The following is a 16,809-nucleotide window of genomic DNA, read 5'->3' on the forward strand; positions in this document are numbered from 1 at the left end:
TCTGCTTTAGTAGGGAGAGAACCGACTCCTTCAGAGCCGAGGCTTTTTCTAGTACTTTTGGAAGGCCTGTAAGAACAACGTTTTTTGGAGGGGGGGGGGGGGGGGGGGGAGCAAACGTTCTTGGTAATGAGACTCCACTGGTTGACAAAGTGAAGCAGTCTCCCCCCCCCCCACCCCCCCCCACCTGTATCCCATCATTTTTCCTCCCTTGCTCTAGTGGCGAGGGTTTTATTAAACATGAAAGGGGTTTTACCCTTTCCAGCTGAATAGACCCACCTTTTCTTTTGAGGTTGGGATTTCTGATTTTTATTAAAGAATGGTTTCCTCCCCCGGAAGGATCTTCAGGGAACCGACTTGACTCTCTTATTAGGGAACTTTTTACCCTTTCCTGAAGATCTTTCCAAATCTTTTCCAAACAAAAGATCTCTCTCAAACATCATAGCACAAAGCTTTTGCTTTGAGCTTACATCACCCCCCCCCATGTATTAAGCCATACTGCTCTTCTGGTTGTATTTATAAGGGCCGACACCCGAGCAGTAGATCTTAAAAACTCTGTAGCAGCATCTGCCAAAATGCAACAGAGCGGGCTATGACTGGGAAGGATTCCAAGATCTGCGCATGCGGAGTTCCTGCAATTAAATGGTCTCTAAGCCCTGATAACCACTTAAGTTTTTAGAAATGCAGATAGAAGCAATTGCCTGCTTAAATGCAAATGCAATGGCCTCCCAAGCTCTCTTTAGCATGGTTTCAGCCTTTCTATCCAGAGTCCTTAAGGGCACCAGTACCCTCAAAGGATAAGTCCGTATCCTTTTAGTACTGTGAAAGTGCCGCATCCAATCTCGGACACTTAGCCCATAATGAGATATCCTCATCCTTGAATGGAAATCTGCTTTTAAATTATTTGAGTATATATATATATAACCTTTTTTCAGGATCACTCCATTGATCTGTAACAATCTTTTTGACAGCAGGGTGAACAGGAAAAGATTTTCCTTCAATGCCCTATAGCCTCATATAAATATCCTGAGCAGATGAAACTGCAACCTGCTCAGGGATTTGTTCTGTATCATAGACCGCTCTCAAAAGTTCTGACGTTTCATCAGCACTAAACAAGTATTTTGCAGCTTTCATATCTCTAGCAACAGAATCAGAACCTGAATCTGGCCTAGACTCAATCTCTTCTACAGAGTCCTCAGCAGAAGTGGAAATGCATAACCCTGAACCTCAGCAGACTTGCTAGTAGAAGCTGCAATCTGTCGAGATCCCTGATTAGCACCTGGTAAAGGGATCTCAGCAGAAGCGGATACAGATGGTAGTTGTGGAGACACCACACTTGTCATAACAGAACGTAAAGCCTGAAAAGTTGAAGTAAATTCTTTCTGCATTGATTCCATAAAGTTTAACATAACCATTGATTGACCAGGCTTGTTTTTAGAAATACAATTTTGGCATAATGATTTCGACCAGGAGGCTGAAAGTTTAGCATCACATTTAGAGCATCTCCTAGCCTTGTCTTTATGCTTAGTAACAGTTTGCACAGGCAAAGCCTAAAAAACAAAAAAAAAAAAAAGGGACAAAAGAAAATCCCTTTATAAAACAAAGTATATAAATAAGCATTTTGCCAAAACATAAATATGCTCCTAAGCCATTAGAGACCACAAGGAAATACTGGCCCGGACACATATCCACATAAGGAGGTACAGCTGGTGTAATAGAAACAGCCCCCAAGGTTAACATGACACCAGCCCACAGCAACTCCTTTGATATGTGGGACCGCTGCAGACATCAGGCGTACCTGCTCCGCTGTGTCACTGGCAGTCCTGCGGCCTTCCATGGAGGAGCTACCTGACTGCTCCATTCTCCTCCAATACAGTCCCGTGGCTGGACTCAATGGCGCTGAGACGCCGCTGCTCTCCGCTTTAAAAAGCAGAAGTCACGTGCTTTTGGTGACCCCTGATCCGGAAGTACTTAGTTCTGTACTTCCGGTTCTCAAGCGTGGAAATCAGAATGCTCCTCTGCCACCGCCCCCCCTGAATCGAGCAGTAGAACCGCTTAAAAGGATCCTGGCCAGCGTCCTCAATCACATAAGAGGACGCAAGCGAATGCGACTGAAAGATCGCCTCTGCCCGTCACCAGCGCAGCAATGCTAGCTCACCCGCAGGCATCCAGGAAGGAGGAGCCTAAGAAAAGTACTAATGTACCAGATGTTTCTTGGGTGGGAAACCCAGCAAAACTGAGGTGTGTGTGTAGGCAGGGTTTACTTATACAAAACTTTGTATCGGGTGTGATTCCTTTGGGGGAGGAGCTAGGCTATCTCATGTTATGCAGCCATCCTGGAGGATGAGTAGAGAAAAGGGAGTTTTTTTGTTTTGGTTTTGGTTCTGGTTCATAATTGTTTAGATTTTCATTTTTATATTCATCCTTTATCAATACTCTTCTATATTAATAACAACTATAGTTGTCACTATTTTATTGCCATACAATTGCTTTATATATTTCCTTCACTACAAGTATCCCATGCATTTAGCATTAGGAATGTTCAGCAGTCTGCTGCCATCTAGTGTCACTTTAGTGCCAGAGCGCACTAGATGATTTTCCTATCCACTTCTTAAGACTACTGGCAACCTCCATTGAACACCAATGCTGTTCCCAAACCTAAGATGGCGCCGCCGACACTTCCGGCGGACGCCACTAAACGCGATGACGTCAACGCACACTTCTGGTACCTGCCCCACCTCCCGGCGAGCGTGCAGACTTGCGGCCGCCAAATACACTACAGAAGCTATTTAATGCAGCTCCGCAGAACCCCCTATAGAGGCTCCCTTTGCCAGACTGATCTTGTTCTTTTGGTAAGTGGCAGAGATCCTATTTGATGTTTGCTCTCATTGACTTCAGATTATTAAGCGCTCCCCCTGCTGTCTTTTCATTATACTTAGCCCAATTGATTCATTCTTTTACCTTATCAGTGACAAGTTTATCTTTTAGCTTTCAGCTAACTCTGTATAATGAAACCAGCATTACCTGAGAGAGGTCATGTTTTGATAACTGGCCAAGTTTTATGGGATCTTGTTTATTTGTTATATGCACAGGTGATAACGCATTCACCAATATTTATGAAGATTTCTAATCAGTATTTCTTTTTATTCCTTATTCATTGCCTATTAAAATAGTTTTAGGCATCATATATTTATTATATATATATATATATATATATATATATATATATATATATATATATATATATATATATATATATATATATATATATATATATATATATATATAGCCAGGCAGAGTGAGGAGACGCCAGGACGAGCTCAGGAGGATTTTATATGCGCATGAGAAGTTTTTATATTGTAAGTGCACTACTTTTAACACTTTTGAATAAAAACGGATTTACACTATGTCAAGCCTGTTTTGAGTCATAGGCAAAGTGATCTGAAGCAAGTGAATGCCCTCCTCACCAAAAAGCGCTGTTTGCTGACCTGCTTCTGGTTAGCAAGACAATCTGGTGAGAGGCTTGATTTATTATAAGGTGGTGGCATACTGGGTGCTTTGCTGTGTTAACGGGGAGCACGTAACGGAAATATCCAGGGACTATGGGGCCAAAAAAAAATCCAAATCCACTTACCTGGGGCTTCCTCCAGCCCGTGGAAGGGCAGGTGGTGCCCTCGCCGCCGCTCCGCAGGCTCCCGGTCTCCTCCGGTGGCCGACCCGACCTGGCCAGCTTACTGATCGGGCCTCTTCTGCGCTTCAATGACGTCTCTTCTGCGCTCCACGCGGGCGTGATGATGTCATCCGGGATGTACTGCGTAGGCGCAGAACTACTGCGCCTGCGCAGTACAGCCCGGAGGACGTCCGATGACGTCAGTGCGCCCGCGTGGAGCGCAGAAGAAACGGTTATTGAAGCACAGAAGAGCTCGACCTGGCAGCCGGCCTGGTCAGGTCGGCCACCGGAGAAGACCAGGAGCCTGCGGAGCGGTGGCGAGGGCACTTCCTGCCTGCCACGGGCAGGAGGAAGCCCCAGGTAAGTGGATTTGGATTTTTTATTTTGCCTGAACCTTCCCTTTAAGCTGGTGATCATACACTGCTATAGCAGTATCACACTATTGCCATTCCATTTCCTTTACATGTGGGGAGTGATAAACCTGGAATATCTGGATTGTGGAAACCTGAACCTACTGGCTGGGCCTGAAGCGTTTTCTGCTGATTTTCATTTGATCAGCCATCTCATCTGGTGAGCGTAATCTAATACTATTAAGCTGGATGATGCCGGTGGAAAATTTAACATAGTGTCAAGAAGTCTGAAGGACTTTTTTCAGAGACTGTTTTATACTTTATCTGTTTTGGCTTTTGTTTTTTATATATTGATCCTATGGAGGACATTCTAGGGATTGCATGCATATATGTAAACTGAGTTTAAAGTAGATATGAGATATTGTTGAGCGCTCTGCATATTACCCCAACTTCATTGATTATTCAAAGTGATACACACACGTTTTATGCAGGAGTGATTCAATAGAGCTAAAGTGTAGTAAGGGGATTAGTAATTTGATATTAGAACGAGGAGCGCATTTGTGGGCAACCTTTCCATTTAAAATGTACTACTATATTACCTACTACACACAATATTTTAAATCTCTCTACAAGATTTATATTTGCATAATTCCTACCTTAATATAGAAAACAGAGTGTGTAATATAATTTTAGTATAAATGTAGACCTACCATTATGCTTGAGCAATTTGTGTGATATGCAACATCTATTGTCTTATTGTTTTTGATATATGTATATGGCTGTACTGAGGAGTTCTTTCGCTATTGTAGGCACTGCTATATTCCTGAGGAAGCGGGCTCAGACCCGCGAAACACGTTGCCTGTGCTAAATAAAAAGTCTTCTGTAAAATTACAGAGATTTTGTCATTGAGGTAAGCTACCTCATATCTTTCATTTTTAAGCTGTTTTTAGACGCTTTTAACCAACCAGGGCGCCTCTTTCCCCCTATTGTACCTTCAGGAGAAAACTGCCCAGAAACTAAACAACTGTTTGCAACTTTGGAAAACAAATTTAGAGAGTTTGAATGACTTATAGCCAGAAATAGAAGCTCCTTTATTAAAAGTAAAAGGGATCCCTTATTACTGATGTTTCCCCTTTGGATTAATCATTGTAAAAGAGGGCGTATATCACCCCATTTTGGACCCAGATGGTTCTTATTGGTTCTCCGGAGTGTTCACCTACTGCTGGATCACCCAGTGCTGGACAAAGGTCTTCAGCAACTCCTCCACACGTCATCAGAAGAGAAAGATAAAACGTGTGATTTGGGAGACGGGGACAGCCGCTAGTAGATTATATGTAAAATTACTAATATTTTACTATTGGGAAAGGGGTAATATGATAGTAAAGTACTTTTATATATTGGTAAATATTACCGTTATTGTACTATCACTAAATAGTACAATAAATTAACCCTATTCTCACTTGAACCCTCCATGAATGGCTAATCCTAACTGACCCCCGAAGCAATATCTGCTATAAGCCCCTTTCGCTGATAAACCGCATCACTGACATCGGTTCATCAAGTTTAACCAAAATAACTTTGGCTCAAGTACATACTTTAACTACTTTACGATGGTGGCAGCCCCAGGACCATTCAACACCTGGGGTGGGGTTTTGCAGGATATCGCGCGCGCTCAGTCACCAGTCTCCACTAGGAGACTGCTAAACGGCGAAACCGCCATCTATTTACACTGTACAGCGCTGCAATCTACGGCAGCACTGTAATGCCCCTGGGACCCACAGGAGTGATCGACTGTCATAGGCTAATGACTGACAGCCGATCGCTGTGATTGGCTGGTGTGGGGAGGGAGGGCGGGCTTTATACAAAAGAAAAGCGACATAAAAAATAAGCATATAAAAAACATGCAGGCGGAGATAAAACCCCTGAAAGGAGGGGGGGGGGGGGGAAATATCACTTGTGTGCTGATTTGTACGGCCCTGCGGCGAGTCCTTAAAGCTGCAGTGGCCTAATTTGCAAACATGTGCCCTCGCCTCTGCTCCAGTGGCTCCCGGTCACCTCCGGTGCAGATGCTGCCCTCGCCTGGTCGGCATCTTCCTGCTCTCCAGCACGCAGCTCACTGAGTTGCCCTAACGTCACCCAGGCAGTACAGTATACAGTCCGGATGACGTCAGCGCGACTCAGAGCCACTCACGCAGGTGCAGTGGCATCCTGCGCCAGAGGGGACCCCGGACCACCTGATTGGAGCTGAGCTGCGGCTTACCTCCCCTTCCTCACAGATGTCGTACATGCACGCCTGCACCACTTCACTGCAGTACTCAGGAGTGAGATCTGAGAGGCAGAGAAGGAGGTACGGTAATAGTATACACGGGCAGGCCAGGCGGGTAAAGGAGGCGTGATTTTCTGAGCACAGTTACGCTCTCTTTTTTCCATACTACAAGCATCTGCAGCTTGCTCCACCCTTCAGTTACACCTCCCCAGTGAGGTGCCCCCTCACCATGTCATCGGGACCATGTTAAGTCACTTCTTTCCAGGAATCCTGGTGAGCGGATTTTCTTCTACCATACTTGTACAGCACCGCCCTTGCTGCTTTCATACGGTCGCCGCATACGGTGTTTTTTTTAGCTCCTCCCACCGTATGCGGCAACCGCAGATTCTCTAGTCCAGCTTAGAAGTTTCAGCACCTGCCCTATAAGACAACACCCAGCATATAAGACGACCCCTGACTTTTGAGAAGATTTTCCTGGGTCTCATACTCAAGAATAAACAGTATATACCTTGATTGAAAATAAAAATATGAGACTGTTTTCCTTGCTGCTAATGTTCAATTAATTACTGTATGTGCCAAAATGCTTAACCCTGGTCTATAGAGCCCCCTTAACAAGAGTAATATTAGTTTTCAGCTGTAGGTTATGGCCTTATGTGTCTGGTAGTTTCTGACACCAATTTTGACCTTTCCTGCCTGACTAGAACCAGGTCTGCTGATCTTGTTGCTGACCCAGCTTGTCTGACTTTAGCTCTATTGTAATTATGGGACAAAGGCAGTCAAGTAGCAATGAAAGACAGAAGCTTCAACTAACTGCTTCTAGCAATTTGTATGCAAGTATTAATACACTACTGTAGCTAATACAAGTCTATACAGTGCAAAACCACCATTATGGAGTGGGTTAAAGGGAACCTTAACTGAGAGGGATATGGATGTTTCCTTTTAAACAATACCAGGTGCCTGGCAGCGTTGCTGACGTATTGCTGCAGCAGTGGCTGAATCACACACCTAAAACAAGCATGCAGCTAATCCAGTCTGACTTCAGTCAGAGCACCTGATCTGCATGCTTGTTCAGGGGCTGTGGCTTAAAGTATTAGAGACACAGGATCAGCAGAATAGTCAGGCAACTGGTATTATTTTAAAAGGAAAAATCCATATCCTTCTCAGTTTAGGTTCCCTTTAATAACTCAAGCATATAAGCAGTATTTGTTGCAAGTCACTGTCAAAAGACACTTTTGAACTACTATTTCAGACATTTTAAACAAATTACTTTTAAATAAAATAATGGGTACCTTTAGGCCCCCAGCATACTGCAAATTCAATTTGCGATTCACATTTTCACTTGATGCTAGCAACTCAAGAAGTAATAACGCAGAAAAAAAAAATGCAGCCTGCAGGACTTTTTTTCTTTTTAAAGTCGCATCAAAAATGTGAATCACATGAAAAATCACATCAATTCCATCTAGTGTAAAAGAGCCCTTAAAGACAAAAAAAAAATAAAAAAAATTAGATGCTTAGCTCAGTAGAGTGAAAAATCTGGATGGCCCTCCTGCGCTGGGCTGAAACCCTCTTAATCTTCAGCATTACATTACCTTACACACACACACACATAATATATTAGTTATTACTGTCTGGGCATACAGGCCACTTACATCAGTACAAAGTTCCTGTAAGTGTACTTCTTTAACCTTCCTGGTGGAGGTTTTCTCAGGCCCTGCTGGGCCGATTTGCTTAATTTTTTTTTTTTGCTAGCTGCGTCAGCATACCGATCGCCGCCGCCCCCCCGCGCTTGATCGCCGATATCCGTCGCGACCCCCCCCCCCCGCAGACCCCGTGCGCTGCCTGGCCAATCAGTGCCAGGCAGCGTTGAGGGGTGGATCGGGACTCCCAATGACGTCATCCCGCCCCGTCGCTATGGCGACGGGGAAGCCCTCCAGGAAATCCCGTTCTTTGAACGGGATTTCCTGATCGGAGATCGCCGAAGGCGATCGAAGCGGGCGGGGGGATGCCGCTGAGCAGCGGCTATCATGTAGCGAGCCCTGGGCTCGCTACATGATTTAAAAAAAAACTGCTGCGCTGCCTCCTGGCGGAATTTATTAGACCGCCAGGAGGGTTAACACTAACTTTGCTAAAGAATAACCATTTTGTTTAGGAACGAGAACAAGGATACTTACCTACACAGTTATCACAGAGGCTGCAGTGAGAGGCACGAGGTGGGCGGAAGATTTTGCAGGTAAAACAATATTTTAGTTTCACCGTTTGTCCATTAATAACTACTTCTTTTGTTCGAGGAGGTGGTCGATATCCACCTGAAGTGGTCCCATTAGCAACATCTGGAAGGAAGAAAACAAAACATAATAAAAAAATGGTACATCAGTGCTCTAAATAGCCCAACAAAATATCCTAATTATAAAAAGAATATAGGCAAGATGACACCAATTATCTATGGTTTTTCCCTTCCCTATTGCATATCCACAATTTTATACCCCAGTAGGTCTTATTACCCGCTATAGGCTTAACTTTTCATAACACTAAAACCATTTTCCCCCAGACCCTACCCAAACCACTCCGTGTGCTCGGACCTGAATTCAGAACTGCCTCTCTGCTCTAAAAGATAAGCAACAGCACAATAACCTTTTAAGAAAAACATTTCTTTGGTACAGCGGATGCAAATCCTGCAATATATCTGCACTGTGTACTTCCTGCTTTCATGGTAGCAGACAGGGTTAACATCTTGTGTTTACAAATTAGCTGCTCTGCTGAGGCAGTCAGCTGACACAGCTGAGAGATCAAATTACACTTGTGATTAGATACAGATGAAGGGGGATTAGACAGGCTAAACTCACTAAATAAATAAAGGGGCATTTTTCTAGGTTTTCCTTCAGTCCTGTGCAAGAGTTTAGGTCCATCTTAACTCCCAAACTCCCACTTCCATACCTGACCCAAGCACCCATTATCTTTACAATACCCCGGTTAAGTAGTCTCCACTACAGTCGTCCTAGTGTCTTCTTTACCTCTATGCTGTTTGCTCCAATCACTCCCTCTTTTCTACTGAGTGCAACTGTCTGCTCATGCACTTTACATAAACACTCACTCTCTCTTTCTCTCTACGGGATGGTCAATGAGATGTAAATAATTCCGAGTTGATGCTGGGTTTTGCAAATCTAGGCGGCTTGAAAATGGACTAGCTGGATACTGCCGAGGTGAAATCTAATTGGTCAATTTTCATGCAGCATATATTTTCATATTCATGCATTAACTCTGAATTATTTGCATCTCATTGACGATCTACAATATTCAACTATAGAAATTTGCTTAATTTCAACTCATGGAGGATTTTGTGCTTTACAAGTACCACTTACAACTCTATACAGTGTTAATATTTGGAAAGCTAAAAAACATCTGGCTGCTAAATAATGAAGGTGTCAGGTAATTCATTGTTAGCTTTAAGCTTCTTATTAGCCCTGTACAAAGTTCCCGTTCAGAACAAGCCAAATGCATAATTCCTGTAGAGCAAAAAATTGCTTGGCTACTACTGCAGAGCAGTGATTAACTGAAATCTACAGCACACATCTACTTACCAGTCCACATTTACTGCATGCTTCACTCCAACTTAAAACTGTATTTAACTATGACATAATAGTCAATAAAAATGTGTAAGTACAGTTTTATTTGTTCTGAAAGCTGCCATTGCATTTTATTCATAGGTGAATGGAAGAGCTGGCAGGCACTCGGGTATGCTGTGTATAAGCAGACAAGTAGAAGACAACCAGGTTAACTATGTGCTCAAGACTGAAGGCAAAGTCTATGCAAAAAATGTTGAAGAAAACATGAAAAAGTCTGGCACTATAGTTTTAATGGCAGCAATGATAAAAACAGTGCAAGAGAGTATCAAAAAAATGCATGGAAATGGTAACATGCAATAAAAGTCAAATATGTAACATGGTGGTGATACAAAACATTGCTTGCAGATGCTTAAAGTGCTGTACCTGGATGTCGGGAGGTGGCAGGTGTGGGCGCCAATGTGGTGCACGGCCTATGAGGCCTGGAACCCACTGAAAACCGCAAACGCAAAACGCTACCGCTAGAGTTTTGTCTGAGCGCTTTGCAAGCGGATTCATGCGCGTTTGCGGTCGCGTTTTGCAACATTGTATTTTTTTGCTCAGCGGTTGTGTAGCGGTTTGCGTTTTTATCCCGATTGGTCCTGTGAATTATTTTTAATTTTGTTACAGTGTGCTGAACCGCAAAACACTAGCAAAACCGCTCAGTTTAGGTTTTGCTGAGCGTTTCTGCTAGCGTTTCAATACTTTACATTGAAGCGCTAACGCTCCCAAAATGCTGCATGTCCTGCGTTTGCGTTTCTGGGAAACGCAAACGCTCCTGTGGAAGTTGCCCCATCCATTAACATCAGCTGAGCGTTTTGGCAAAACGCTAGCGTATCGCAGCGCTGCCAAAATGCTCAAAAAACGCTCTTGTGGGTTCCAGCCCTTAGGCCGTGCACCACATTGGCACCCACACCTGCCACCTCCCGACATCCAGGTACAGCACTTTAAGCATCTGCAAGCAATGTTTTGTATCACCACCACCACGTTACATGTTTGACTTTTATTGCATGTTGCCATTTCCATGCATTTTTTTTATACTCTCTTGCACTGTTTTTATCATTGCTGCCATTAAGACTATAGTGCCAGACTTTTTCATGTTTTCTTCAACATTTTTTGCATTTTATTCATAGCTGGTGCATTTATATTGTAACGTACCCAGTAATGATTTCAGAGCAGTGTTTCAGTTCAGGACACATTAAGCCTCATACACAAACTCAACAGCGGTCTTTTAGGCGCTCACAACTTTTCTTGTGAAACGCCTAAAAAAAAAAATTCTTGCTGTTCAAGCAGCTGATAAGACTGATAAGAAGTCAATCCAAATGTTGAATTGACTTCTGATCAGTCTTATCAGTTGCTTAAACAATAGCAAGAGATTTTTTTTTAGGCGTTTCACAAGAAAAAAGTTGTGAGAGCCTAAGGGCCGTTCACATTACAAACGCGGACGGCCACGCATGCGGAACGCAACGCATGCGAACACATGCCATCCGCGTTTGTATGCATTGCGTGGCTGATCCCATCACTGAAAAGTGAATGGGACAGCCGCGCGTTTTTGCAAAATCTGCGTGCAGCATGCGTTCCCGGACCGCACAGGTCCGGAACGCATGCAGTGTGAACATCAGACAGTGCACTCTATGCACTGTCTGATGTCGTGCGTGTCGGCCTCCCGCACGCGTTTCCAAAACGCGTCTGGAAACACATGCAGTCTGAACGGGCCACCGCTGTTGAGTGTGTGTATGATGCTTTAGAAGAAATTTCTGCACAAAGTCAGGGAATGTTTACATTCCTCTCTGCTACAATTAAGTAAACACAAGATAATGTTATCACCCGTTCAGATGATTATCTCCCTGCAGGGAGCATTCTATCGAAAAAGTCCTGTTTTAACCTTTTGAATGCTGTTCAAGGATATTCATTTTATTTATTTTAAGTATTTATATAGCGCCGACATATTACGTAGCGCTGTACAGAGTATATATAGTCTTGTCACTAACTGTCCCTCAGAGGGGCTCACAATCTCGTCCCTACCATAGTCATATGTTTATGTATGTATGGTGTAGTGCATGTATCGTAGTCTAGGGCCAATTTTTAGGGGGAAACCAATTAACTTATCTGTATGTTTTTGGGATGTGGGAGGAAACAGGAGTACCTGGAGGAAACCCACGCAGACACCAGGAGAACATACAAACTCCTTACAGATGTTGACCTGGCTGGGACTCGAACCGGGGACCCAGCGCTGCAAGGTGAGAGTGCTAACCACTAAGCCACCGTGCTGCCCAAGGATAGACAACAGGGGACTAGAAGAAGCCCCAGGTAAGTACAAATCAACACACTTTTAAAAAAATATATAATTAAGGTTTCCTAGTAGCTTGGGGGGGGGGGGGGGGGGGTGTAAGCAAACCCCACAGCCTGCTTTTTCCATTTTCTTCTAAAGTGCACATTTAAAGCAACATTGGGGATATGTAAAGTAAATAAAACCTTTTATACACAAACCAAATCCAAAGAAGTGTTTTAAAGATTTTTTTTCTCTTATTAAAATTAATAAAAATTGAGAAAGAGGAGATGTAGGTACATTAATGTACTATATCTCCCAGCATGCATTGTGGTGGCCAGGGTGACATTTCTGCCACTGCAGCTATGGAGTTGCAAGGCATAGACACTGCGTCCAGGCTCATGTAAATAATTTTCATATTTAAGGGTGTATATACACACACAATCTTGATTCTCCATGTAGTATGAGGGTCAATCAAAGTGTGAGTGTGAGTGTGTGTGTGTGTGTGTGTGTGTGTGTGTGTGTGTGTGTGTGTGTGTGTGTGTGTGTGTGTGTGTGTGTGTGTGTGTGTGTGTGTGTGTGTGTGTGTGTGTGTGTGTGTACACCCAAAGTGCAATTACTTCTGTTAGAACCTTTATTTGTTAACGATGAGCTACTGCTGAATGAAGGTGCTTGGCAGATCTCTGCAAAAACGTGTAGGCTTGAGAATAAATATGTGCCAAAATAACTTGTCTTGTAACAACGTGGGTACGAGTGTGTGCGATTAGGTGGACTAGGCTTTGCGTCTTGCGGCTGTAACGACCATGAGCAAATAGAGTAGGTAATCTCTCTACATACTACATGGGAGATGTAAAATTGTGAGACAATTGGCCAATCCAAATTGGATGTGTATACACACCCTAAATTATCTTTTCGTCATTACAGTAGATCCAACAGCAAAATAAATGGTAATTTCAGTTTCATTAAGAAAATCAGGATTGCATTAGGCTTCTTGCACACAGGGACGTTACAGGCGCACGTTGTGCAGCCTGTAACACTCCCCCAACGCACAGCAATGTAACACATGTGGGCTGTTCACACTGCCCACGTTGTGTTACATTGTAACGCAGCAAAGTGCTGCATGCTGTGCGTTCTACGCGGCTAAGCCGCGTTAGACTGTTTGCACATGCTCAGTCATGTTGGGGAGGAGGGGAGAGCGGCCGGGCACATGGCTAATTAATATTCAGCACTCAGTGATGTGCAGTGTTTACTTCCTGGAGCGGCCGCTCTGTGTGGCGATTGGCCGAGCGGGACCACGTGATGCCACATGCGTCCAAGAGTACGCATCACGGACGCCAGAGTGATCTGCACAACGCGGCTCACTCCGACGTCCACACCAGAGAGCACCAGGCGTTGTGTTAGGGGCACTTAATGTGCCCTATAACGTCCCCTAAAGGCAACGTCCTGGTGTGTAACTAGCCTAAGAGTACAACAAGGCTTTTAAGCAGGGAGAACAAATATACTGTATATGCGCACCTACTCAGGACTTACCAATCTGAATCAAAGTTAATTTGAACAGATTTATCATAATCAAAAGAAAATAAAAAGCAGCAACTTGTGTTAATAAACCTGCCTCATTGTCTTGTACCGGGTCTGATAATAAAATCCTGTATTTAATTATTCTTGTCATATGCAGCAAACAAAGACATACCTGTGTGTGCTAGGTGGCTGTGGATGCAGCTACACTGTCTGCAAGCAGATCTTGTCACATGTGGCATGTGCTTCTCTATCTGCCATGTGCTTCTCTGCCTCCTCCCTCCAGCTTTAAAGAACGTGCCAGAACATTCTCCATTTCTTGTCCTATCAAATATCCCCAGTCTGTCACTAACAGACAGAGCTTCCCTATGGCACCTTTTCCTCTAACAGAGCATGTCCCCGTGATTTCTGGTCATCTATGAAAAACGCATCTTCAATCTCACACTGGCATGTTCCCAGTTATATGCACTAGTATGGGGGGAGGGGAGGTGTCATCTTGAGAGCAGGAAGGAGTCTGCTGGCGTTAAAGATGAGAAGCAGTAAACAAGCCAGCAAAAAAGTATTCTGGTGCCAGCATTCACATCACAGATTTTGGGAAGGCAAAAGATACAGAATTATCTTATGCTTGTTTTGACTATCCGCGACCCGACCCGCACCTCGAAACAATTTGGGTACCCGCACCAGGCCTGCATTTCGGTTAACCCGCAGGAACCCGACCTGCTGCAGGCCTCCACTCTTTACTATGCGCTCCTCCAACCCATTGCTGCCATACATACTTACAAAGTTACATAGTTATTTGGGTTGAAAAAAGGAAATAAGTAAACCCTGGCATATCCTGCAAAATGAGAAAACCTTGAATGGTATTTTACCTGGAAAACCAAAATTTGTGTTCAGAAGGGCTCCAAATTTGAAGAGTATAATTGTATCTGTGGGACATTGTCCTCCAAAGAAAGAGGGCAAGTTCAAAAGATGTACTATGTGCATACCATGCAGATGCACCACTAAACACCCTGTAGGTCTAATTTTAGTTATAGGTGATGAAATTAATATTCAAGGCAATCTTAACTGCAGCAGTAGTGGTGTTACATATATAATCGAATGCATGAATCAATGTGGGGCGAACGAAAAGAATGCCTTTGGACAGGATCACAGAGCAGGTCAATTGTATTAAAAGGGGGGGGGGGGGGGGGGATGCAAAATACCCCTTGAGTAAACAATTTAAAGAACACCATGAGGGTAAATTGTCATCTCTGCATTTCTATGCTATTCAATGTGTGGCAAAGAATTGGAAATGAGGGGATTACATTAAAGGGAACCAGAGAGGAATACAATTTAAAAATAGAAAAAGGCTTTTATACATACCTGGGGCTTCTTCCAGCCCCATAAGCCTAGATCGCTCCCACACCGCCATCCTCCGCTTCCTGGAACCGCCGGTACCGGGCCCGTCACTTCCCGCGGACGCGGCCAATTGTCCGCATCACAGGGGCTCCCTCCATACCCGTACGCATGCTGCTGCGCAGCAGGCAGCCTCATGTGTACTTGTATAGAGGGAGCGCCGTGTGATGCGGAGAATCGGCCGCGTCCGCCGGCCGACTCGCGGCAATGACGGGACCCGGTAACGGCGGATCCAGGTAGCAGAGGACGACGGCGTGGGAGCGATCCGTGCGTATGGGGCTGGAGGAAGCCCCAGGTATGTATAGTATCTTTTTCCTGGGGCCTCTGGTTCCCTTTAAACGCCATGTCAAGAAAAGAAACCTATTGGATCTATACACTTAATACTTTGGCACCGAATGGCTTGAATCAAGATATAGAATGGTTTGCCTTTAATGATTGAAAGCAGGAGCGGCGAATGAAGGGGGGAGGCGGTGTGGAGATATAAGGAATAACAGACTGCCAATTGCAATGCCCGGATGAAGAGAAGCATATCCCTCTTGAAATCCATAGGCGTGGTTGGTAGTTGACACCGTGACGTCACACAGCGCAATTTTCGGGTCTTTTTGTGGTCCGCAAGTACAGCAACAGGCTGACTCTACTGTTATACCCTAGACTGCTGAAGCTGCCGGCAGGGGCTCTGCAGCAGTCGAGTAGGTCTGAATCGAATCTCCATCTCCCCAGACCACGTACAGATGCCGCAGCTTTACTAGGACATTGATCGTTGGAGCACTGCGAATTGGACTGTAAGACACGCTAATCGAGTGGAGCTGTGAGTACCAGGAGATACACTCCTATCAAATGCCGCTATTGTGTTCCTCTATATAAACTGGGCAAGATATGAAACCGATTTAGGATTGCCAAACTACAAGTGGCTTGTGATGTCTTATGCTATCTACACATGGATATTGGTGTTTGTATACATTTTATCTTGATTTAGGAGCAAGAAGGAGGCTCTATCTACAGAAACATTGCAGGACGATCCCTGTGATCTGTCCAATTATCTGTGCGAGATCTCACAGTGTGTATGGTGGTGTGGATGAGGTGCGAGATTGCTCGCAGGATATTTTGCTAGACAGGTAAGGGTGTGTTTTCTAATGTCTGATAGTGACATCTTTGACTATTTTTTACTGTGAATTTTATTTATTTAATTGATTTTATTCTAATTAAGCGAAGAATTTCTCTTTGCATAGTGCGCAAGAGTCCATGTATTTATGAAAAAAACTTAATATTTGCTGCTGCGCTCTCCATAGATATCTAGAACAGAACACAAAGACCTCCACATAGGGTAATACAGTTCAGTTTTCTTTGTCTGCACCCAGGGGTCTCATAGTGCTCAGTGCCACTTTAAAAATCTTGATTTAATCCAATAAACGAAATGCATCCAGGCAGGTTCTCCGCATATCACACAGCTCTTATACGATGCTCATCTGTCACGGGTAACTGTAAGGTCGTCGCGTCGTTCCGCTCGCCTTTCCCCGGTCGGGCTACAAGGAAGGACACTGTGATTAAAATGCCTGAGACCCACCTGAGCATATAGGTGGCATATATCTGGTGTGCTGCTAGACAAAGGGGAAGGGGATCTTATTTTTAAAGTGGCAATGAGCACTATGAGACGACTGGGTGTGGTGTGGAGGTCTTTGTATTCTGTTCTAGATATCTATGGAGAGCACATCAGTACATATTGAAAGTTTATGAACATTGGACAATTT

The 16,809-nt window shown here is 44.1% G+C and overlaps 1 protein-coding gene across 2 annotated transcripts in view; it reads right to left on the reverse strand.

Moving 5' to 3' along the window:
* The window catches only part of ZDHHC14 (zinc finger DHHC-type palmitoyltransferase 14), a 128,091-nt gene that overhangs the window by 47,095 nt on the left and 64,187 nt on the right, over positions 1-16,809 (reverse strand). For both annotated transcript variants that reach the window (XM_068231864.1, XM_068231863.1), the window contains exon 4: positions 8,455-8,613. In XM_068231864.1, the coding sequence (XP_068087965.1) occupies positions 8,455-8,613 (159 nt within the window). The remainder of the gene's footprint in view (positions 1-8,454; positions 8,614-16,809) is intronic.

The sequence above is a fragment of the Hyperolius riggenbachi genome, chromosome 4 (assembly GCF_040937935.1).
Source record: "Hyperolius riggenbachi isolate aHypRig1 chromosome 4, aHypRig1.pri, whole genome shotgun sequence".
NCBI classification, from domain to species: domain Eukaryota; kingdom Metazoa; phylum Chordata; class Amphibia; order Anura; family Hyperoliidae; genus Hyperolius; species Hyperolius riggenbachi.